At 32.6% G+C, this 24,816-nt stretch overlaps 1 protein-coding gene across 2 annotated transcripts; it reads left to right on the top strand.

The window, feature by feature from the left end:
• Positions 1-936: 936 nt before the first annotated feature.
• Positions 937-20,045, top strand: LOC134688419 (uncharacterized). Of its 2 annotated transcripts, none has more exons than XM_063549125.1 (10): positions 937-962; positions 9,947-10,880; positions 11,508-12,669; positions 13,190-13,356; positions 14,646-14,772; positions 15,521-15,684; positions 16,759-16,798; positions 17,359-17,457; positions 18,051-18,137; positions 19,442-20,045. In XM_063549125.1, exons 2-10 carry the CDS (start codon positions 10,002-10,004, stop codon positions 19,636-19,638), a joined length of 2,922 nt encoding a protein of 973 aa, XP_063405195.1. In that variant the 5' UTR covers positions 937-962; positions 9,947-10,001; the 3' UTR covers positions 19,639-20,045. The 2 variants fall into 2 exon arrangements, with proteins under 2 accessions (XP_063405195.1, XP_063405194.1); XM_063549124.1 differs by lacking the exon at positions 937-962 and adding an exon at positions 7,042-7,123.
• The last annotated feature ends 4,771 nt before the right edge of the window (positions 20,046-24,816 follow it).

Here is a 24,816-nt window from a genome sequence, read left to right on the forward strand (position 1 = left end):
ATCATGAATGAAATGTTATTGTCTCATGCAATTGCTTACGGAATAACATGTGATGTGCAATTAGCCAATCAGAATAACGTATTATAATGAAACATACATATAATGTAATTATTAGTTAATCATGTTAATTATCCTCATAAATTTTTTAATTGATGAATTATGAAAGGATAAATCCAACAACCAAACAATGACACTGTATACCCTGCACTTAACCATGTTAACAATAGACAATAGACAATATTTTATTCGCACAAACACATTTACATTTAATGGTTATGGCATACAAAATTAAGACAATAAACTTACAATAGTTAAATTGATTACAATTATATTAGAGTGACAGTGGTATTCACAGCAAAGAAGAAAAAAGGCTATAAATATCAACAGTTAACACATTATTAACATTTATTGTCAAATCGCACGATCCCCCATCCCCACTCCGGGCCCGGTAAATGTGTCCAGCGACCTTTTCCACTAAACAAAGTTAACTAGGGTTACTAGGCTACATGAAATATATAGCTTTTAATGATGCATTCCCTCTCTGCCCATCACCACCCCGCTTGTTCATCGCTCTACACATTCGACTGTAGCTTAAAGGCTTTCTTTAAAAGTCGATTGATGCCTTTCCACGTCATCTTCATCTAGGGTTGTAACTCAGTGCTTGAGAAACTTGTATTGGCAAGTATTTATGCAACTTTATGCTTTTTAATAATTCAATTTAAACTTAAGCATATTTATAAGTGGACCCTTTCCCTTTTTGTACCTGTTCTTTTTTTCTCTCTTTCTAGAGCCTGTGAGATTCTCAGGTGGGGTTTAACATAATGTTCAAACATGCTATATTTAGCATAGAAATAAAAGGTGAAAGTTATTTTTAAGCTTTTCGCTTTTTAATTATAACACTAAAATTCCCAGTCTAAAAATAGATAATCGACCTATTAACTGTAAAGACGTACATTTTAGAGGTAAGAATTTAATGCTTTTTATTTAAATAAAATTTACAATCTGAGTTTAAAAAATACCAAATTCTCATTGATACGGTCATGGATACACATCATACAAACGGCATGTAATTATGATACTGTTGAAATTCACGGTCGATAACCGTAACATGCATGAATAATATGTGAATTCTATAAATATCAAGACGGCCTTAAATTTTTTTTGAAACATTTAGTATTGACTTATAGGAGATGCCATAACAGCCACAAAAATGCATACATGTACACTTCACAGTATTTTTGTCTCAATAGCATAATTATGTTTGTGGGGTCTTGGATATTTTTGGATGTCCAAGTTTTATAATACTTCAGATTGGGGTATGTTGGGTTACGGAGGAGAAGATCGATTTTTAACTTTGAAACTTGATGTTTAGTTTACATTCGGTTTCGGGGGTTGGGACCATCCCTTTTCATGACAGATCAATGCATTTGAATGCGGACATATAGTTGGAACCCCCTCCCCCTTTTGTCCTGGGTTGGGAGCCCCCTTTTTTGAATGGCTGGATCCGCCCCGACAATTATTAGCTTGTGGCTACATATAGGTACATTTAAGTAGTATTATTAGTGAAAGGTCAATAATATTGGGTGTGGAGATGCTTTTACATTACCCCCTGTAATTTTTTAAGCTCAGACTCTCCCCTCATTCATGATTCATTGACATAAATGTTTTGCATTATTTACATGTAAACATGGACACTTAGATCAGTTTAAAATGATATAACAGAGGGGGGTCAATATCTCATTTTCAAAGAGATTTAATTTGAACCCTTTCTATATAAATCTCGCATGAGCCAGTATATCACAACTTTTTTTCATACTTTCATTTAAGACGATGGGACAATTTGAATAAATTCAACTTAATAAAAATAAAAACAATTGTTTGGCCCTAGTGTTGATATTAAACATATTTATTAAAATTTGTTACTTTTTATTGTAAAATTGACCATGCTATCAATTTTGTAAATTTGGGTAAAATAAAAATGATTTGAAAGAAAGAAAAAAATATGAATTATAAAAAAAAGCAATCTAATTAAAAACCGATCTCTCATGCTCCCGTTTTCTGATATGTCGCTCCCACGCGACATATCAGAAAACGGGAGCATGAGAGATCGGTTTTTAATTAGATTGGAGTTTAGTTTGATTAAAATATTTTTAATATTTTCCACTTGTCTCAAATGTTTAAAAAAAAACTCCCGAAGGAATTTTCAATGAGACTGAAACATCAGAAGAATACAATATTAGTTCAATGGGTTTTAGAAGCATTTGAAATTTTCAGGTCTGTGAAGGGAATGTGTTCGTAGATACTAGTAGTAGATGTTTTTGTGTCCTGTTAAATTGTTATACGATGATGACTGATGTACCCATATTTTGACTATCTTATTAATTGTGACTGTTTATTTAACGCATCATGTAAATGTAACGGAATTTGATGAGACTGTTATTAAAGTGAGAGGGTTAGCGCTATAGAACCAGGTTTAATCCACCATTTTCTACATTTGAAAATGCCTGTACCAAGTCAGGAATATGACAGTTCTTGTCCATTCGTTTTTGATGCGTTTTGTTTTTTGATTTTGCCATGTGATTATGGACTTTCCAAATTGATTTTCCTCTGAGTTCAGTATTTTTGTGATTTTACTTTTGAATATATTTTCCATCTCTGGCTTAATTGTCAGTGACCTAAAACAAAAAAGAGAGAAATTCCTAATTATGATAAAGCTAAAACTACTGCGTAACAATCATATGAACGACATATCCTTTTGATAAAATTAGTATATAGATATAGGAAGATGTGGTGTGAGTGCCAATGAGACAACTCTCCATCCAAGTAACAATTTAAAAAGTAAACCAGTATAGGTTAAAGTACGGCCTTCAACACGGAGCCTTGGCTCACACCGAACAACAAGCTATAAAGGGCCCCAAAATTACTAGTGTAAAACCATTCAAACGGACGAACCAACGGTCTAATCTTTATAAAAAAAAATAATCATTTTCAGGCTTATTCGAGGAATTACGTTTGTATCGCAAATACTACGGTGTATTTAGTTTCACATACAAACATATTTTTTTACAAACTTGTAAGCATATATACTCATATACGTATCTGTCCGATCCATGCATATAATATACATGAATGTGTGTATATGTTCCGGACCTAATGAGTATTTGGACCATACGCGTATGGTCATGACCATATGCGTATACTCATATGGTCCGACCATACGCGTATGGTCTGACCGTACGCGTATGGTCGGACCATATGAGTATATACTCGTTTGGTTATACACGGGCCGGACCATATGAGTATTTGGACCAAATAGGTATATTTTTCAATAATATGCATGAGATTTTTTTTTAAAGTAACAATGATTTCTACATGCAATTGTTTTATTTACAATTCAAATAACATTAAATATTGATGTCAAAGTTAGTATTCATCGCCTTATTGTATTCTTGCATGGATGCGTAGGGTGACATTTACGGCCACACGATACATACATTTGTACCATAGCTTTTCTTGGGTCCTGGGTCATTCCGATGAGTCTACGGTGATAAAGCTCTAGATCCCCAATATCGTAATATGACTGAAGTACATCATATCACCAGACAACTTTAAAAAATAAACTAGTGTCCTTGCTGACAAAACACGTATAAGTATAAAAAAAATTGAATATTGCACTGCTGATGTTAATTATATTAAGATTCAAAAGTAAGCAATTTATTAGAGTCTTTATCCTGTGTAAAACAGTTGACTTCTTGTGGAACAGTTCATTAAGATATTTTTGGAAGTTATCTTCACAGGTCGACATTTTGCCATTCACTCGTAATAACATATCGGTATTTGAAATAAATGTGTTTACTATAGTTTTGACTAGTGCTGAAATTTACTGTGTGAAACTGTTTTTCTTGTTATAACTAATTAATGAAAAAAATACTTTTGGTAGTGGTTTTTTTAATGACGTGACAACTAGAAGGGTTATATAAAGAGGTAAGCATAAATGTACCTGTTAATTACCCCGACCATACGCGTACGGTCCGACCATACGCGTATGGTCAGACCATATGAGTATATACCCATATGGTCATGACCATACGCGTATGGTCCAAATACTCATATGGTCCGGAACATATATATATATGTCAATTCTGCATTTTGACAATATAACAAGTTGACAACAAATTCTTAATTGATTACTCACACCCATCAACGCTACACACACAACCACAGCCTCGTAAGTGCTCATAAATACCAAACTAAACTTTCAAGTTATCATTACTGAACTAGTATACATATTTGTTTAGGTCTGATTACAGACTCCTCCAGGTGCGGGAGTTTATCGCTGCATTGAAGACTCATTGGTCGCCTTAGGCTGTTGTCTTCTCTATTGTCGGATTGTTTGACACTCTCCCCATTTCCATTCTCAAATTTATTTAAAATTGAATACCAACATTACAGTGCCATGAGTTTGATTGCATATTATAATGCATATTATCATGTTCATAAAAATACTGTTAGTAATTCATAATTACTACTGAAATCAATCATACTAAATATAGCAAATGTATAGCATCGACTATATATAATATACTAATTGAACTTAAGTTTTCAGACTATATCCAGCCAATGTTAGAAAGAGAAAAAAACTGACAAATTCACACAAGCAAGATCAAAATATTTTACTAAGCTTAGCAAGTGAACATAAATAACGGTCTATGGGCAGACAACTGGAAATAATCATTTTCAGGCTTATTCGAGGAATTACGTTTGTATCGCAAATGCTACGGTGTATTTAGTTTCACATACAAACATATTTTTTACAAACTTGTAAGCATATATACGTATATGTCCGATCCATGCATATAATTAATTTCCTCTGTCAAATACAATCAGTCATATATATGTTCCATAAGCTTCTGTATATTGATCACGGCAAATGTTCAGTTCCACTCAAATTTTGCATATAAGTGCTGTATAAAAATTTGTGAATGTCTGCATGATAGCCATATCCCAAAATATCAAAAAATTGAACTTAAGTTTTAAGACTATATATCCAACCAATGTTAGAAAGAGAAAAAAACTGACATCGTTTGACTGTTAACTAGAAAACATAGATTCTGAAGTTTGGTTACATGCAAAATGTTAGGCACGACACGATGATGTATCAATGATGGATCTATATGTATATACATGTACATGTACATGTATATGTACAAAAAAATGTACTAGTACTTGAATACGAATCACATCTTATTTTTCAATCTTTGTACACGTTAAAACCATTATATTAAGCAGTAATTTGTACATGTTATAACTTGTATGTTTGCATTGTACAAATTATAACCTGTTAAAAATAGCAACTGGTACACGACATATATATTGGAGAACTATATTTCAACATGTTTAAGAATAAATTATTTTAGCATTTGTTGACTGTGTTCGTGGCAAATACATGCTAAATTACAAGCGTGAATTAAAAATAGATCAGCACGCAAAGATCTACATAGATACATGTATAGGAGTATGTGGTTTGAGCGCCAATAAAACAACTCTCTATCCAAGTCACAATTTGTAAAAGTAAACCATTATACTAGGTAAAAGTACGGTCTTCAACAATTCAAGGATCAGTCAACCAGTTTTTGTTCCAAAAATTTATATGTTACCAAAATATTTTTTTAACATGTTTGCTGTTTTTCTGGCGATGGTTTTACGGGGATTTCAAAACAGAATAGTCTGGCTTGACAACTACAATGTGTGAAAATAAATAATTACGCACAAATTGAAAATAAAAGTGTTCTTGGCACAAACCCGCCTATCATAATGTGAAAATGAAATTTTGTAAAACTAAAATCTTTCCCGACTCTTATAGGTGCTATTCAAAACCCTATAGTTTAGACGGATACATAATTGTGTCAAACACAACCAAACGACAAAACATCAGTGCACATGATACACCACCGTTAAATCAAGACTTATCAGCACAAAGGTAATTTTGAATGCAATGGACGCGTTATTCCTCGTGTAGGTTGTTTTAGATAGTATAGTGCATCCTCTTTGATGTCAGATTTAACTTATTAAAAATTAAAATTCATAACATTAAGTTTTAAACAAAATAATTTAGAGCCATTGGCTTACATATTTGTATTTAGTTAAACTTTTTATTATATAGTACATGATGAACAAAGGAGTAGGTCCGGTAAGGGCCGATTTTGGCCTCAAATTTCAGGTTCATCTAACGAAAGTTTTTGATCACTTTTAAACTCTCAAGTGTCTATTTCAATTGCTTCGATTAGATTTTGTGAAAGATTTTAACTGAATTAATCATTAAAAACGCTCTGATTCAAGCTTAAATGTGAAAAATCTATCAAATATGCAAAAAACAAAGCCACTTTTCAGATTTTTTTTGTCAAAAATGAAAGTTGCCGCATCGGTGTTCATCCTCAACCTTTATATATATGTTTCGTATTATCATCAAATACAACTTACATTTCAATATTACGAATGAACACGAATGCGGCCACTTTCGTTTTAGACGGAACCGTCTAAAAATTAACCAAAATGCTAAAATTATAATGATTTCAGTAATTTAGCATAACTAAATGATGCTATTATGCAATAGTTGTGAATTGTGTTGTCAAAAACAGCCCATATTTATGTAACAGAAGCATTTTGCTTTCCAAAATATAGCTTAAAGATCACATTTTCACAATTTTGTAAAACTGCTATATTTTGGGACCAAAAAGGGGTCTTATTGACCCTACTTCTTTTGTCTATTCTGTTCACATTTTAGAATAATATTATGGCTATTAAGAAACGGTACGGAAAACAATTTAAGTGGTTTCAGGAATAAAAAGAGGTTATCGAGAAGAATAAAATATTTAATACATGTACAAGTTAGTATCTCTGTGTATTGATAAATTGTTTGTCAATGTTCCGTTTTATACCGAAAATACCTCTGACATTGGCTTTTCAACCTACATGTATTACATATAACCACCAGTGACGTTAATCTATATATATCATCATTGCTATTTTTAGTAAAGATATGTGTACATGTAGGTGTATATGTATTTACTGTTTGTACCACAGGCTACCAGTTTAAAGGTTAAGCACATATTTCCTGGTATACGTAAGTGACTTTTTAAAATAATCATCTTTCAAAAACAAATATAGCATTTTCAAGAGGTTTCATACAATTTTCAGGCAATTTTTTATTGACAGAAGTGGTTCTTTGAAACAATAATTCATAATTAGGTTTTATTTACATTTCAATTGATGAGGCAATATATGTGAAACGTGGCGTAATAGTACTATTTTGTTTAGAAACTCATATATCCCTTGACCCCATAGACACTTTTTTGTCTTTGATTGGTTATTACTTTTTTAATAAAAAAATATATCTACATTATTGGTATTACTTATACGTTAAACACATGATCGAATTACAATTATAACATATACTAGTAATTGATTTTAAACTACTTCCTGATACACGTTTTAGAAATGTATGCCAGGGGTCAGGTATATTTATGATTTTTGAAATCAGTCTAACTTCCTTATTCAAGTTTTTTCCAGTGTTGCAAAAACCCGTTCTGAAATGTCAAGGTGAATCAAATCCTTGTTCAACCGACACAGGATCTTATAGAATCATGCATCGCTGTTATCAGATATCACAAGAACAAACATTTTGTAGATTGAAAAAGGCTAATTGTAAAAAAGAAGATGTGGTATGGTTGTCAATAAGACAACTCTCCACAAGAGACCAAATGACACAAAAATAAACCACAATAAGTCACAATACGACCTTCAACAATAAGCAAAGCCCATTACCGCATAGTCAGTTCTATTTAATTGCTCCATTTTACTAAATAAAATGTCGAATGGGACTTTAGGTTTGCACTCTGCCCGTCTGTCCATCCATCAATTCGGTAAATCAGTTTTCTAGACTTGTTTCTTCATGCTGAATACATTTTTGTATATTGATATTTGGTGTATTATTTTATCATGACAATTTACTGGTCAAGTTAGAGTTTGACAATTTTAGCTTTACATTTCTCCCTTACGGAGCTTCTGAGTTCATCCCTAGTTTTTGGTGGGGTTCGTGTTGCATATTCTTTAGTTTTCTATGTTGTGACATGTGTACTATTGTTTGTCTTTTTCATTTTTAGCCATGACGTCGTCAGTTTATTTTCGATTTATGAGTTTGACTGTCCCCCTGGTATCTTTCGTCAGTCTTTTAAAGCCCTTTCCTTAGTATATTTTTTTGAGGGGATTACTGATAAATTACTAGTTTATCGTTACTTGAGTCTATAAGAGAATGCATTTTTGTTGAATCCTCAATAACAATATATAATATGACAACTCAAATTACTTCTGGTACCATCTTTTCATTTACATAAAAAGTCAATCATAACATTTCGTTTTATAGAACTATATGTAAAGTGATTTTTCTGAATTGTTTTTAATTTAGTATTTATTCAGTATAGTGTTGATTTTTTTTTCTTCATATCTGCAAAATGATGTATCAGACTCTTTTGTTTGTCCGTTGCTAGGTGACGTTGTGCAAAATGTTAATTTATTCTTTAAGGACTCATTTATTAAATGCAGTCCATTATCGTTTAAAGATGTCCGTTGCTGTGGTTTGTAACAAACAAAAGATTTGGTCGAAATTATATCTTAGTTTTGTTAACACAATATTAATAAATTAAAAAAACTTCACTCAGTTTATTGATTATTGTGGACATAATTATAATACTCTAACATTACTTTGCGTTCAGTAAATCCTAGCAGTCCAAGAAAAAATCCAAGATTACATTTCTAGATACATGTAGGAAGGTCTATATATAAGACTTATTCCGATTCCGATGTTAAAAATGTGCATATTCTTTGACGGGAACAATGTTATTGGTTGTCTTTATTTGCCGATTTTCTCCCTACTTATTCTTTCTCTGTTCTTTTAGGGCATCCTGTTGGGTTATCCCGTCAAACATGTCATCTTGTCCAAATCTTTATATGGTAAAAAATGTTAAGCCCCTTTTTCAGCTTATTTTTTATAGTTTGTCTTGTGTTTTACTCAGACTCAGGCTAGTTTGGTGCAAGGAAACAAGTATAACCCTTCCTTCTTCTGTATGTGTTAATCCTGAATCAGAAGCATGTAATTGAATGGTTGTCGTTTGATGCTGCATATCATATTTGTTGTTCGTTCTTTCTGTTGTACATACATCAGGCTGTTGGCTTCCTTGTTTGATTTGTTTTACATATGTCATTTTGGAGTCCTTTATAGCGGACTATGCGGTATGAGTTTATTATGCTTATTATTGAAGGTCACCTTTTTCTGCTGTTGTCTGCTCTATGGTCGGGTTGTTGTCTCTTTAGCACATTCCCTGTTTCCATTCTCAATTTTATAGTTATTTACATGTCATTTGGTTACTGCTGGAGAATGGTACCAATTGCACTTTTTATATATTGACCATTGTGGTAGACTCTTTGATTACAAAATTATCATTTTATTAATGCTGTTTTTTCCTTCATCGGAAAGGCTCGTCAATTATGTGTGCCTTTACCAGAGATAACCAAATGGACGGGATTGCCTATATCCCTTCTCTAGTAAAATTCGTCAAGCGTCTTTATGGCGTCATTTTACATGCCAAACTATAAATTATATTTGTACCATAGGTTCTCATTCACATTTCTCTTTAGACTGAGCAGAGCTGATTATCATGTACAAGAATTTAATTTGCTAACTAATTCGTGGAATATAACATCATAATTTTTCAACCGATCGCTCAACCTGGGAAAGAAAGTGCCCACGCACCTTAGCACACGAATTACTTGTTTACAGTGTTTGACTGAAATGAAAAGAACTCAATAGATGTCATTTTGATTTACTACACAATTACTGTTATTCTTAGAAAATTATGAACTGAAAAAACCTTCTTTTATTTTTTTTCAGGATTTGTTGTTATTTTTACATTGAAAGACTTGATGTTTGTTCTTCTGTAAAGGCAATGGATGCTTATGGAGAAGATATATATAAAGAATTAAAAAGAAAGGAACTGAGAATATTGAGAACAGCCAAGGAAGTTATTAAGTTTTACATGGTACAAAGTCATCGATCGTTTCAATGTTTGATAGAAGAACATAAGCACGATTTGTACCATTATTATCATTTTACCACAAGATGTGAGATATGTTCATTTGACTATTTGCTTCCAGACCGCCGACGGCTGCTACAAATCCATCTCGACCTTTTATGCATCCCGAGTTCCTTATCGAACTTTAATACACCCAACTTTAACTGTTCAATAACCGTAGATGAAATAGACCTTGATATAGCCTGGTGTCTGCTTGATTGTTGTGATGCTATTTTTTGGCGTCAGTGTTTACAATTACAAAGGACAACATTTGTTGAATTTCTAAACGAAAATAAACATGAAATTTATCATTTGGTCGAAGGTGTGAATAGCTGTAACCTATGCAAAAACAACAGTCAGCAACATAAGCACATAATAACACAGAAACAGTGGACTTATCTTTTTTATCAACCTTATTTTACTTCAGTAAAATGTGCAAATATTTCAAAAACAACTGTAACATGCGTTTCCAAGGTTATGGCTAGGTCTGATATTACAATTCATCAACTTTATGAAGACGATATACCATTAGCGAAGCATTTATTACTTCACTTATTGCCATTGAAAAAAGGACTGGTTCGCCTTCTTGCTTTAGGTCAGCAGCTGTTAAACTGTGATATAACATCTGTGTCTGCAAACAAGCAACTGTGTTCTAAATTTGACCAAATAATGGGAGTTCTTGTACACTCTTTACCATATAATTCAGCTAACAAAGAAGATCATACTGTTTCAAGAAAACAAGGAAACAATAAGGTAAACTAACTTATGATGTTCATATATTTTTACATAGTTAAAATATTTTGTAGACTTTTAGATAGATTCAATTGATTAATATCCGTTGTCATGTAGAACATGCACAGTAATATGTGCTTCACTGCATAAGGAAAACTTTTTAATATTGAAAAGCCATCAGATTTTTGTCTGATAATCCACAAATGTTTATAATTTTGTTTTGATTTGAATCAATACTGTCTAATAATGTTATTACATATCGCAAAGAAATATGATAATTTCCATGTAACAGTAGTCGTAGTCTATTTGAGATATATTCTGTAAACCTATGTTTGCGACCCAACGTTGATGTATTGTATATACAGCCACTGGTCGTGTATCCATGCATTCTCGATATTGTATGCTATGACGTTTACTTGGTGTGTGCGCATCTCAATAAGTGTTGCTAGTAGTTCTGTTTTTTTGTGGGTTTTTCTTTACAACTTGAATGTTATATTAGACATGCTACATCTAAATAAAGGGTAACACATTGATGGTTATGATTCTTATGTAAGTAGACACTATAGAACTTTATGATGCGTGTGTAAGTTTATTGAATGATATGTGTGGTGCGTGCTATTTGAGTTATACATTATTTTTCTTTTTCAGAAAAATCTATTGAATAGTGGTATAATACCAGAAAAAGAATTTAACTTTTATGAATATAGATCAGCGAAAGAAAATGATAAAAATAAAAAATCAGAAACTCATTTTATAAATCGAGACAGAAATGCATGGACATCTGATTTTCCCGATCAACAGACAAAAAAAGTTCTTCCATCTAGATATTTTCTTTATGATGTGCCATGTGAACATATTTTTCTACCTGGTGGAACGATTTTTAAAACACCACAAGAACGCCTAGCATCGTATACATACTGGCCAGTCCATTCCCTGTTTTGGCCTTATCCATTAGTTCTAGCAGGATTTTTCTACACTGGAACAGAGCATATTGTCCGTTGTTTTACCTGTAATTACACAGCATCAGTTAATTCCTGGATTCCACCAGAGAATCCATCAGAGGCTCATGCACGCTGCAGTCCTGACTGTAGCTTCGTTCAAGGAAACGGATTCAAGATTTGTGCGAAAGCTAGCACTTCACGTGAAAATAATCATCTTGCTGTTTTAGAAAATAACATAAAAGGCAATCCAGTTCGATCACATGTCGACTTTAGTACGAAGCAGTCTAAGTTAAATGATAAATCACTCCTACTAAAAGAAGGAAGTGAAACCACCTATTCAGTATTTGTTGCTGATAATGTGTTTTGTCCTCCAGGTACATACGCAAGTACTGATAACAATTCTCCCAGGTATGCAGAGATGATACTTGGAATACGTCAGACAAGCAGAGAGATAAATGATATTGGATGTGACGGCATGAACGAAATAGTGTCGTCTTTATCAAGACAAACGTCAGATCCAATGGTTGTTGAAAATCAAGTAGCAAATTTAGAGGAAGCCAAAGTTGAACAAGATTCAAAGTTTCTGTTGACTGACACTGCTGATACGATTTTCTTATTCGACGAATCTGCTAAGAAAAATAACCACGCATTAGAAGACAACTTTTCAAATCTCAATGTGATGACCACAGAAAACAATTCACATTTTAATGATAATTCAATTACATATAAGTTCACTGATGGCTCTGTTGCACAAATTAAATATCCACAATTTCACCGCGTCAAGTCAAGACTACAGACCTATACTAGCTGGAAGTACTCTTCCAAACAGCGACCGATACTATTGGCTGAAGCCGGTTATTTTTACACAGGTAAAGGTTTTACTGATTAGATGTAAAGCTTCAAGACGGTTCATATCTTACAATTTATGAACTTTACGCACATACAAATTTCTCGCTTTGATAACTTATAAATATTACGAACATTCAAAGGCATAAATGCAATCATGTTGGAGGTAATCTTGACTGAATACCCCCGAACTGTCAGTTCATTGAAAGATCTATGGCCATGTCATATCATTTGAATTTGAATTTGCCATCTAACGTATACTAAGCAATCTAAAGAATCGAATGTGTCAATTTTGGTAATCAAAGGCCGTAACTAGGCATTTCATATTTCGGTCTATGTATTTTTCCTGCCTGATCACGTACTACAATGTACATTGTACCTGTGTGCAACCAAACGTCAAACAATCATTAGTCTTTTAATCAAAAGTCGAAATCATCACACACAAACAGTCATATAAAGGGGAAATATCACGTTTGATTACTTGGTATAAATGATTATGTGTTCTTGGCCGAAAAAAAACTCCATTTCTTTACGTTTTTAAAGGTGAAGCTGACATTGTTAGATGCTTTTGTTGTGATCTTGGACTGGCTGAATGGGATGTTCAAGATGACCCTTGGGTTGAACATGCTAGACATAACTGTAGGTGTTTGTTCCTTAAAAGTGAAAAGGGAGAGGACTATGTTAATGATGTGCAACTAAGGTGGAAAAAGGTATGACATTTTATATATTGTAATGATACACGTATATTATTAATTTGTTTTTCGATACATGTACACCAATAAAAATGCTTAACAAAACAGACTGATGATTAAACAAAATCACAAACGTTTGCAAATGTCTTCTGTAAACCTATAATTTACTAGAAGTTGAAGAGTTATGAATCAAAACCAAACGATTCATGATGCCGGCGTCACACATTGGCGTATAGACAGGCGTGCACAAAACTTACAAAGAAAATTGACATAATCGGTAAACGTTAGTTGCAAGCCAGAGAAACGCTTAGAAAGCGTTAAATGCGCGTTGCATACGTTTGGAGTACGTCGAAATACAAAGGTATACCTCTTGTGGACGCTACAACTCGAGGACATTTTTAAGCAGCATAAAAATTTTCATCCAACCCGAGCGTGTGTCTAGCGTATACCTGTACGCTACACGCACGTAATAGATACGCTACAGGCGCGTTGAAAACGATACAGATAAGTTTGAGACACGTTTAAGGCACGTTTTATACGCTTCAAGGTCGTTCGACTTTAACTAGAACGTATGCGTGTGTGTTTGTAACAAACACCCCATAATAGAACGTCCAAGATACGACCGGGACGCTTCTCAAATGCGTTCAAGAAACTATTTTCCTTCCAAGCGTGCATTCTATATACGTTAGACAGACGGCAGGCATACGCCGCTCCTCGTACATCTAATAAACGATTAAAGCTCGTTGTGCACACGTTACAGATATGATTGACAGGTTAAATACACCCAAAATTACTAGCTGTTGGCAGCGTTCTTGATTTTTTTTTACACGCCCGGCGTAACAATAACAATAACAACCATAGCTAACCAGAAGTTGATGAACTGAAATATGTAAAACAATACGTCTTTTACAACAAGGGTTGTTGTTCTCTTTGTTATTGGTACTTATTTTAAACAAAATCTGTGTAAAGAAGCAAAATAATCAAACTGTTAGAGTCGTTATGTGTTTTTGATACTAAATATTGTTAAGGGTACTAGATTGTTTTAACTATTGCAACTTGTAAAATGTAAGTTGAAAAACCTACTTGAAAATCTAAATTGTTTCTTTCTAACAGTTTTTTTTTATAGAACCAGAATAAAAACCAGCATGGAAAAGTTCTAACTGTTCTAATCGATCAAGACTATAATGTCATTTTCAGTTATTTGCATGGTTTACTTGATGACATATTTTAGGTACAGCGGTATACTACTGTTGCCTTTATTTAGGTACAATCACAACGGTTAAGAATGATGATTTATTATTTTCTAGATCTACAACCCAAAGCATCCTGTATTAGAAGACAAAGATTCAAGATTGAAAACATTTGCTGGTGTATGGAGAACTGATATTGAACAAACCCCAGAGATTTTAGTGGATGCTGGTTTCTTTTACACTGGTATACATGATTTTTTCTATAACTAAGTCATATACAAAACATGAACAGTATTTAGACCACTTATCAAGTATTATCAATGTATTCAGATTAATAATAAACTTGGTTATTTCGTGTTTATCCTGGATAAAGTACAAGAGTAGTAAGTCTTTTTTGAGAATTTTATCAATAAATTACAAGACGTATGAGCTATAAAATTTAAGTGAGATTGAGACAAAAAACAAAAACTTATGCTGCATATTATTTTTACTAAAACTCAATTGCTTTAGGCATAAGTTTTTAACGTTTATAACTAGTTTGAAATGACCAACTATTTTATTATAAAAAAAATGTTCTTGAGTTTTCTAATTTGACTTATTTCATATTTTTCATGTTGGGTCCTTTTATAGCCGGGTTTTCCTCATTGATAAAGGCCGTACTTATTTTTACACTGGTACCGATTGCATAGTAATCATTACATGCTTTGTTAAAACAAATGTTTCCTTTCATGTCTTTAGGCTTTCAAAACTAAATTATCTCAAAATACTTACATGTACATTCAATTATTTCTATAAAACGGAAATCATATTGTCTGAGGTGTTATGTTAGGTCCTTAATTTATGATACAGCTTTTTCATACATGAGGATCTCAAATATTTGTCTTTGTCATGTCTTTAGCAGATGTTTGTCTATGAAATTCATTTGACGCATTAATTTTGAACATTTGCTTTTTTAATTTTGCATTTATTAATATATTTGATGGTCATCATAGGTGAAGAAGACACTGTCCGCTGTCATTATTGTGATGGAGGGCTACGTAACTGGGAACCAAAGGACGTACCATGGGAGGAGCATGCACGATGGTTTCCATTCTGCAAATTTGTCATCAAAATGAAGGGCAGAGAATATATAGACGAAATACGCATTAAACATGAGGTATGTTCTGTTTTAAAGAGTACAATAACCAATGTATTACCAAAATACGGACAGTATGGTCAATTACCATTATACGCCTTAAACACAGGCACCCTAGTCTTATATTTCCAACGCAGGAAAACAAAGAATAGAAATGTTAAAGTTATGACATGATAACATGTTTGAAAAGAATTAAATTTCCAGAAAATTGGCATTTTACCACAAGCGTACAACGTTTCAATCTTCAAAACAAGAAATCTTACAAATCACAGAATACCAAATGAACAGTGGATTTATTAAAGTGGTACATCACCACCTGAAATAAACTGAAATAAAAATAAAGCTGTCAGTAACTCCAATTACTCTCAGATCTGTATTTAGTGTATTTTAGTTTTTGGAATATACTAGTACCCGGCCATGTCCACTCTGTGTAGTTCTTGTATTTGTATCCATCTGAAGAGTTAAGCCTTTTTCAACTATTTTTCTATTTCTTTCGTGTGATGTACTGTTAAACAACTGTCCCAGGTAAGTGGAGGGTTGGAACCCGCTAACATGTTTAGCTGTGTATAAGCCTGTCTCAAGTCAGGAACCTGTAATTCAGTGATTTGAATTGTTACCGTGTTGAATATTTATTTTACGTTTATTTTTTGTACACAAACAGATTCAGATTTTTCGTTTGAATTATTTTACATTCGTTATTTCTGGACCTTTTATACATGTAGCTGACTATGTAGTATAGACTTTGCCGTACGGTGACTAATAGTTGTTAATTTCTGTCTCATTTGGTCTCTTGTAGATTGTCAAATTGGAAATCATACACACTTAAACGCACTTACCAATTAAACAAATTTTGTCAATAATACACTTTCAACGAAAATCTAAATTACTTCAAACCCTGTAAACCTGTCTACATCGAATAAAGTTTCTGATAATTGTTGCAAATATTTAAAACACTTATATTGTATTAACATTCACCAACTTATCTTTAACAGAGATTTGTTATTCCTCATAGTTATTCTTGATTGAATGTACACCTATTTATTATAGATGGGTAATTGTTTTCTACGTGTGACATATGTTTTTCTTGATTTTTAGACAACAGCAAGGAATGAAGAAGTTGCTACTCGACCAGAGGGTATGTCTTTAATTAAAAGTACACAATTTTTGTTTAGCAGTAGTGATTCTGAATAAGTTTGTTTATGCAACACAATATACTAAGCTGTATCATTCAACATGTTCAATTCAAGACTGAAGAGACAGCGCTGTGTGTAGTTTTCTAGATATTTCACTGGATGAAATTGTAATGACGCATGTCACAACAGTAGGAGATCTTTAAATGCCGCGTTCGTCCAATCATCTCTTTTGCATCTATCCAGAATTTATGCTTATAATCAGGGCTGAACTAATGATTTTGATTGAATTCAATATTGACTCCTATTCACAAAAAACTATCTAAACAGCAGATCAGAATTAGTTAAAACTACGCATACACAGGATAAAAAATCCATAATATATAGACTGACAACTCCTTCTATTCTGACATCATGAAACAGAATTCTGATTACAGTATATTTTAAGATGCAATACGGTTACTTTCTATCAAATTAAAAGTAGTACTTGGAGATAAATGTGAACATATTTCGGTCAAATTTCTATATTTTGAATATATGTAATAACATGAGCTGTTCTTTTTAGAATCGTTTGTCGATCATCCTTTTGTTCGGCAGTTGCAAGAGTTAGAATTTAAAGCAGCAGATATTACAACGGCAATGCAAGCTTTTAAATTAAAAGAAGGTAAGCTTTCTTTGTGGATTAATTATGTGTGTGGATTGAAGAAAATAGCATTTTCGTGGTATTTGATATCATGTTTTTTTTTTTAAAGTGTGCATGCAACCCTTGTCGAAATGCATGTACCAACAAACATTGGCATCCTACGAACAATAATGCATCCATATCATATTATTTTTCAAAAACACAAATAGTTTGCATGATGCAATACAATAAAAAGATATACGGCATTAACAGAATCTATGCTCGAAGGACATGAAAGGTAAAAGCCAAACAATTATCCATGACTCATAACACACAACTCGATATTTGCAACGGCTTCACTGGTGTCAGGGACTAAAATTCAATTGAAAGATATCTAGCTATACCATTGGCACAAAATTTGTTAATAATGAATAACCTATTAGCGGTTCCTAATATTCGGAATAGGCAAATGTTATATAAACTGAATAAACATTGCATTATGTATAGTGTTTTTTAGTAAAACAAATCTGAGTATCAGGAACAAGATTACATTTCTTGATGTACAGTAAACATATTTGATAATACTTATATATTTCATTGACATATTTTCATGTTGTTTGGGTTTTTTTCCTTAGGAAATAGTAATTTTACCATTGAAGATATAGTAGAAATCATTATCCAAGGCAAAGGTAGACAACAAGAAATACAAAAATCAATCAAAGGTAACTATTTGCATTTTGCTTTTTTTTAACCCGACTTCCAAATATTTTTTTCTTTGTTTAACTGTGTTATTAGAATAATTTCTGTTTTTAACTTGTGTAAAATAAAAATGAAAATTTCGATAATTTGTCAACGAATATGTTCAGCTATCGTAGTACGATGACGCATTAGAAACGCAACCCCTCTGACACAGTTATTAAACCGGGTTCAATCCACCATTTCTACATTTGAGAATGCCTGTACCAAGTCAGGAATATGACAGTTGTTGTCTAAATGTTTGATGTGTTTTATCATTTGATTTTGCCATTTGATTTGGGACTTTTCGTTTTGAATTTCCGCCTGCGTTCTGTATTTTTGTGATTTTGTTTTTAGACAAAAGCTTTCATACTCGCTAGTGTTGTTAGTTATTATATTTAGATGACCATCAAATTTGGTAATTATTTTAACAGAATGACTTTTTGTACCAATACATATTGGGAGTTCCTCATGATCAGACAGCATAGAAACGATATAGATATGAAAATTTTCAAAATGCTTTAAACTCTCATAAAATTAGCAGAAAGATGTATATTGAGGTATATATGTTAATCCAATGTTAAAAAATTTCGAAATGTCTGCCTATAAGTTCCAATTGGTGGACCAGGGTGACATCCGCTATTGCTCGCAATGGCAATACTAGTTGTTTTTACTTTCCTGAATATTTGTCATCATACGCTATATAAAGATATGGACAATTTGATACCGTTAATTTGATCAGACCATTTTACTTGAATCAGTGGACATTTTTATTGTTGTAACACAACCTTGACATCCAAAAACACATTTAGTTCCCGGGTAGTAAACTTAGTTTAAGAGAACGGATCATTATAAAAATTTACAAAAAGTGGCAAAAAACAAACATTTTTCTAGGTTCAAGACAATAGCCCGTGTGTCAGTGTCTGGATCTCTCTAAAATTGTACTACAAGGTTGGTTCCATACGACAAAGTGAATGCTGGGATTGATTTTTTTGGGTTATTGGACCAAGAGGGGTTAACAAAATTAAAGGGGTTCATATTTGTTTTCAATTTTTTTTCAAGTTTCTAGAAGAAATCTTCAATTACACAATAGTTTTCTAAGATTTTTGACAAAATTCAGTTTGCCAAAAACTTGATCACAGTATAAAGTCAGACAGTATCTAGCTTGAATAATTGGTTAAATTTGACCCATCTGTTTAAGGTTCGACCTCTGTTGTCGTATCATGCTGTGTTCAGCGAAGCATTTTATTAGAAGTTGTCTTACTATATTTAAATATCTTTATTTTCTTAGATCCAGCAACACTTAAAGAAATAAACAAACAGCTGAAAGAGAAGCTTTTGTGTGTTCGATGCAAAACCAATGATGTGTCAATGTTGTTTGCAAGCTGTGGACATCGAATTACGTGTGAAACCTGTGCTCAGCAACTTGACTATTGTCCACTTTGCAACAAGGAGATAACGAAACGAATCAAGACATTTCTATCGTAAAAAGGCAATGTGAGCATGTTCATGTTCATATGTTTCATTTTGAGATAGATATAGCTTATCACTTGGAATTACCAAACAAATTCAAACATGACAATTTATGTTAAAAAATGTATGGATACTTATTCATGCGCTTCAAGTGTTATTTATGCATGAGGAACAATGAATCTTGAAATCTAAATAGTATAAATTACATTTTTGAAGACCTTTTTTAAGACATTCACTTATGTTGTTATATAGTTGGAAATAGTACTTTTGTTTTCTAACTTTTGCTTTTAATGAAGGGGCTACACATTTTTCAGATACTTGTTTTCCAGTACTCGTTTTAATAAATCATTATTACAGTGGACGATCTCGTTTCATGTCGTATATATCTCTCAAGTTTAATAATATAAAAAAAATTTCTGTGAGTGTGAGTTTGTGTATAATTGTTAGAGAAAGTGAGAGAGAGATATTGGTGGACAACCCGCCAAACTTGTCGCTCAATTAGCATATATGCATATATGTGCATACATTTCCTTTAGAATAATAATTATATAGACGAATTTACTGATTAATAACTTGAACATGCATAAAAAAATATAGAATTCAAATTTCAAACGAAACAATTAGACATAACAAAATATCGAACCAGACTTTCAAATGACACACCATACCTAATAGCAGTAGAAAAATCAATAAAAAATAAAAAACAAAAAACAAATCGGGAAATTTTCCTGAAATTTTCATTGTACTAATGAACTCAAAATCATTCAATTTTTTGGATGTCATGTTTAAAATTCCGGCATCTGCACAGAAATCTACAATGTAGTTCTTTTTCCGGTCTAGTTTGTATGAAACTTTAAGTAAAATATAATTTATCAGTCTAGTATAAAATAGGAAGGAACGCAATACCAATTTCGGTTTTAATAATTCCTTGATATTAAAATACGTTACCTGATGATAGCATTTCTTTGTTTACATTGTATATGACGTCATAACTTAAGTAACGTCACAACTAAAATCCCTAACAACAGAATCTAAATCGGAAACGTTACGGTATTTCCGGTTGATTTTTTTTAACAAATATTTAAGTTACAAAAAAAAAATTCATACAGACTTCGTCCCCATTTACATGTAATGCCTGTCTCATATTATATTGATTTTGTCTCTAATTCTGATACTAGTATCATACCAATGCGAGTTCACACTTGGTAAAACAGTCATATTCGGGAATAGTTCATTTTTGGTACAAAGTTGTTAGCAAATCACTTTATGCACTATATAACGTCGTAAAAAAATCGTTATTTTGTTTAGACACTGGTAAATCGTTGGAATCAACCAATTCGTGATGATGTGTCATGTTTATGATGCTAAACACCTATCCGACCTCCATGATAAATATGTTGTTGTCCCCGCAGACAAAGCCCCAAATAACATCGTTTTTGTCTGTACAAGTCATTACATTAATTGCTTGATAAACGAATTAGGTATAGACAATTCACTTGGAAACTCAACATATACCCTCACGACACTTACCAAAGAAGAAATCCCGGATAATCTTAGATCCATTCTTTGTTCCTTTGGTATTTCAACCAAAGATGAAGAACTGGATCTTCCATTACTGTATTGGATACCTAAACTTCATAAGTGTCCTTACAAACAGCGGTATATTCCAAGTGCTCCACGAAACCTCTTTCTAAATTATTAACATTTATTTTATCAGCAATCAAAGACGGGCTTCAAAGTTATTGTGAAACTGCCTATTCTAGAGGTGGCGTGAATCAGATGTGAATACTAGTACTTAAAAATTCCAATGATCTTTTAGAGTACATACAATGTAACTCTCTTTCATCTTGTAACAGTATTAAAACATTTGACTTTTCTACTCTTTATACAAGTATTCCACGTTCCAAACTAAAAGACAAGTTGAAAGAGTTGGTATTACTTTGCTTCATAAAAAAAGAATGGCCAACGTAGATACAAGTATCTTGTCTTAGGGAGGGATTAATCCTACTTTGTAAAGAATCACTCTGATTCAAACAAAAAATTCTCTGAAACCGATATTATCAAGATGCTTGATTTCTTGATTTGACAACATATTTGTTACGTTCGAAGGACGTGATTTTCAACAGGCTGTCGTCATCCCAATGGGAACAAACTTTGCTCCTCTACTTGCCGACTTGTTTCTTTATTATTATGAGGCTGACTTTACGCATGAACTTCTTAGGAAGTAAGATAAGAGTAAGCAATATCCTTTAACTCTACTTTCCACTATATAGATGACATTCTTTCACTAAACAATTCAAAATTTGGTGACTATGTGGAACGCATCTATCCCATCGAATTAGAGATAAAGGATACTACAGATACAGTTAAGTCGGCTTCATATCTTGACTTACATCTAGAAATTGTCAATGAGGGTCAGTTGAAAACAACACTTTACGACAAAAGAGATGATTTCAGCTTTCCAATTGTGAACTTTCCATTTCTAAGTAGCAACATTCCAGCAGCACCTGCATACGGGGTATATATCTCCTAATTGATACGATTATCCCGTGCTTGCATTTCCTATCATGATTTTGTTGATAGAGGGTTACTACTCACAAGGAAGCTATTAAACAAAGAGTTCCTAATGGTGAAGTTGAAATCATCCCTTCGTAAATTTTACGGACGTCATCACGAGTTGATTGACCGTTATGGAATAACCGTCTCACAAATGATATCGGATATGTTCCCTTCGTCGTAACTACAATCCCCTTTCCTTTCATGAATGTGATCTACCAAATTAGACTATTTACCGGATTTGTAATCACATAAGCAACACGACGCGTGCCACATGTGGAGCAGGATCTGATTACCTTTCCGGAGCACCTGAGATCACCCCTAGTTTACGGTTGGGTTCGTGTTGTTTATTCTTTAGTTTTCTATGTTGTGTCATGTGTACTATTGTTTTTCTGTTTGTCTTTTTTTCATTTTTAGTCATGGCGTTGTCAGTTTGTTTTAGATTTATGAGTTAGACTGTCCCTTTGGTATAGTTCGTCCCTCTTTTAATCTTCCCTCCTTATAAGTCCGTTGGAGCAGTTTCTGCATTAGAGCACACTACGGTATAAGAAGTATGGGATACAAACGATATGGAAGTTAAATGTTTGTGTTAAGTTGTCAATCTGTGACAATATTGAGGATCACATCAAGATATAAAGCAGTCCGTCTAGTATCAAACGTATCCTAAAGTTCCAGAAACTGAACACAATGGACCCAATTAAATCCAGTATACCTCATGACTTCAATTTTATAATTGTGTTACAATGTAGTGCTGTTTGTAGACATATTAATACAACCTTTTTGGCTAAAGAACAAGAATAAAACTTTTAGGTTGCAGAACTGTTAAAATTATAACTGTATTATTCTAAAAATATGTAATATGATTGAAAAATCAAAATCAAATAGCGTGAAATCAAATATCAATGTACAAATTTCTGGTAAATGAAATTTACACAAAAATTAATGTGCAGGTACAGACAAATATAACACCAACAACAAAACAGGTCTTTTGAATGAATATAATTTTTTGTTGGCGTTTTGATAAAAAGTCTGTCGATCCAGCCTAATTTTCAATTCATATTTATATTTTATTTTCAATAATAATGTTTACAGTGGTTGCTTTTTAAGAGAGTAAGTAGGACTCACTCCGTACTTACTGTTTGAAATGGATAAAACGGGAAAAAGTTGACAAAAAATCTTTGGGCTGTTTTTTTTTTAATTCAGTAATGCACATAGTTGATAAATATACGTATTCAACATTTTAAAGAACATTTTATTATTAACAATAACCACAATAAACCTATTTCTCGTATCCAACATAAACTAAAAGAACTAGCCAAGGAATTTGTTTTTGTTCCGGCCGATAAAGCTGCTAATAATATTATTATTGTTTGACGTAAATTTTACATTGAGGTTCTGAAAACAAGAAATTACCAATTCACCAACATTCCAACTGACTCCATTTTCAGAAAACGACATCTGTAACAAACATAAACTTTTAGCTACCGCTTTACAAGCAGAACCAAATACAATGAAAGTCCCTACTATGTATTGGCTTCCGAAGCTACACAAAACACCTCACAAATATAGATTTGTTCCACTACTAAATTATCTATTCTTCTTACCAGTACACTTGGTACAACAAAAAACCTGATAACAAATTGTTCAAATAAGGCCTTCAAAAATAGTGGAATTAATTACTTTTGGAGTGTCAAGAACTCGTTGAAAGTACTTGACAAATTGCATGCTTATATTGGTGACTTTGAATCTGTTCAAAGTTTTGATTATTCTACCCTGTATACCACATTGCCTCACAGTCTCATTTAGAAAAAAATCACCCACCTAAATCACCATCTTACGGTGTTAATATATCTGGACTTGCACAATTCGCTCGTGTATGTAACAATGTTTTAGATTTTGTTAAATTTTGTTAAATTTCGTAAACAAATTTAATAATACTTTTAGATATTTGGTTGGCTCTCAATAATGACGACTTCAGTATGTATACTAAAGAAATTTATCCTGATGAACTTACTTTAAATAAAGCTAATACTAATAATGACCACTGCCCTTTCCTCGATCTTGATATCTTTATCACTAAAGGAAAGCTTAATACTAAAATTTATGATAAAAGAGTTGACTTTTCATTTCCTATTGTTAATTATCCATTTTAGATGGTGACGTCCCCTTGTCACCATCTTACTCTGTTAATATATCTGAACTTGTACGATTCGCTCATTCGCTCGCGTATGTAACAATGTTTTAGAATTTAAGGAGAGAAATTTATGTATTACTGAAAAATTATCACACCAGGGTTTTCGATATCACAAATTAGTCAAAACATTTACTAAATTTATCATCGGTATAAGGACATCATTCGTAAATATAGCTCAACATGCATACTTCTTATACTTTCAGGTATTTCACATCCATTTTTTTATGGAAATATTCTTTATAAAGCACAAAAATGTCAGTATTCACCTCAAAAACTTACAAAACCTTTACATGGACTTATCAAGAAGGGATACAGTTACGATACTGTTGTCAGGTCATTAAAGATTGCTTATTTTGGCGTTAATATTGATTCACTTATAGGGTCTTTGCATCGGAACTAAACACATTTATTCTAAAAACAGTTGTTGGCATGACACGGGTTAT

This window comes from Mytilus trossulus, chromosome 10, assembly GCF_036588685.1.
Source record: "Mytilus trossulus isolate FHL-02 chromosome 10, PNRI_Mtr1.1.1.hap1, whole genome shotgun sequence".
In the NCBI taxonomy this organism is placed as follows: domain Eukaryota; kingdom Metazoa; phylum Mollusca; class Bivalvia; order Mytilida; family Mytilidae; genus Mytilus; species Mytilus trossulus.

Bases quoted from the DNA above. Each gene is read 5' to 3' on its own strand.
- LOC134688419 (XM_063549125.1), top strand. From the start codon at position 10,002: ATGGATGCTTATGGAGAAGATATATATAAAGAATTAAAAAGAAAGGAA. The intron at 15,685-16,758 runs GTATGTTCTGTT...CTTGATTTTTAG, and splicing joins AAATACGCATTAAACATGAG to ACAACAGCAAGGAATGAAGA. The intron at 16,799-17,358 runs GTATGTCTTTAA...TGTTCTTTTTAG, and splicing joins AGTTGCTACTCGACCAGAGG to AATCGTTTGTCGATCATCCT.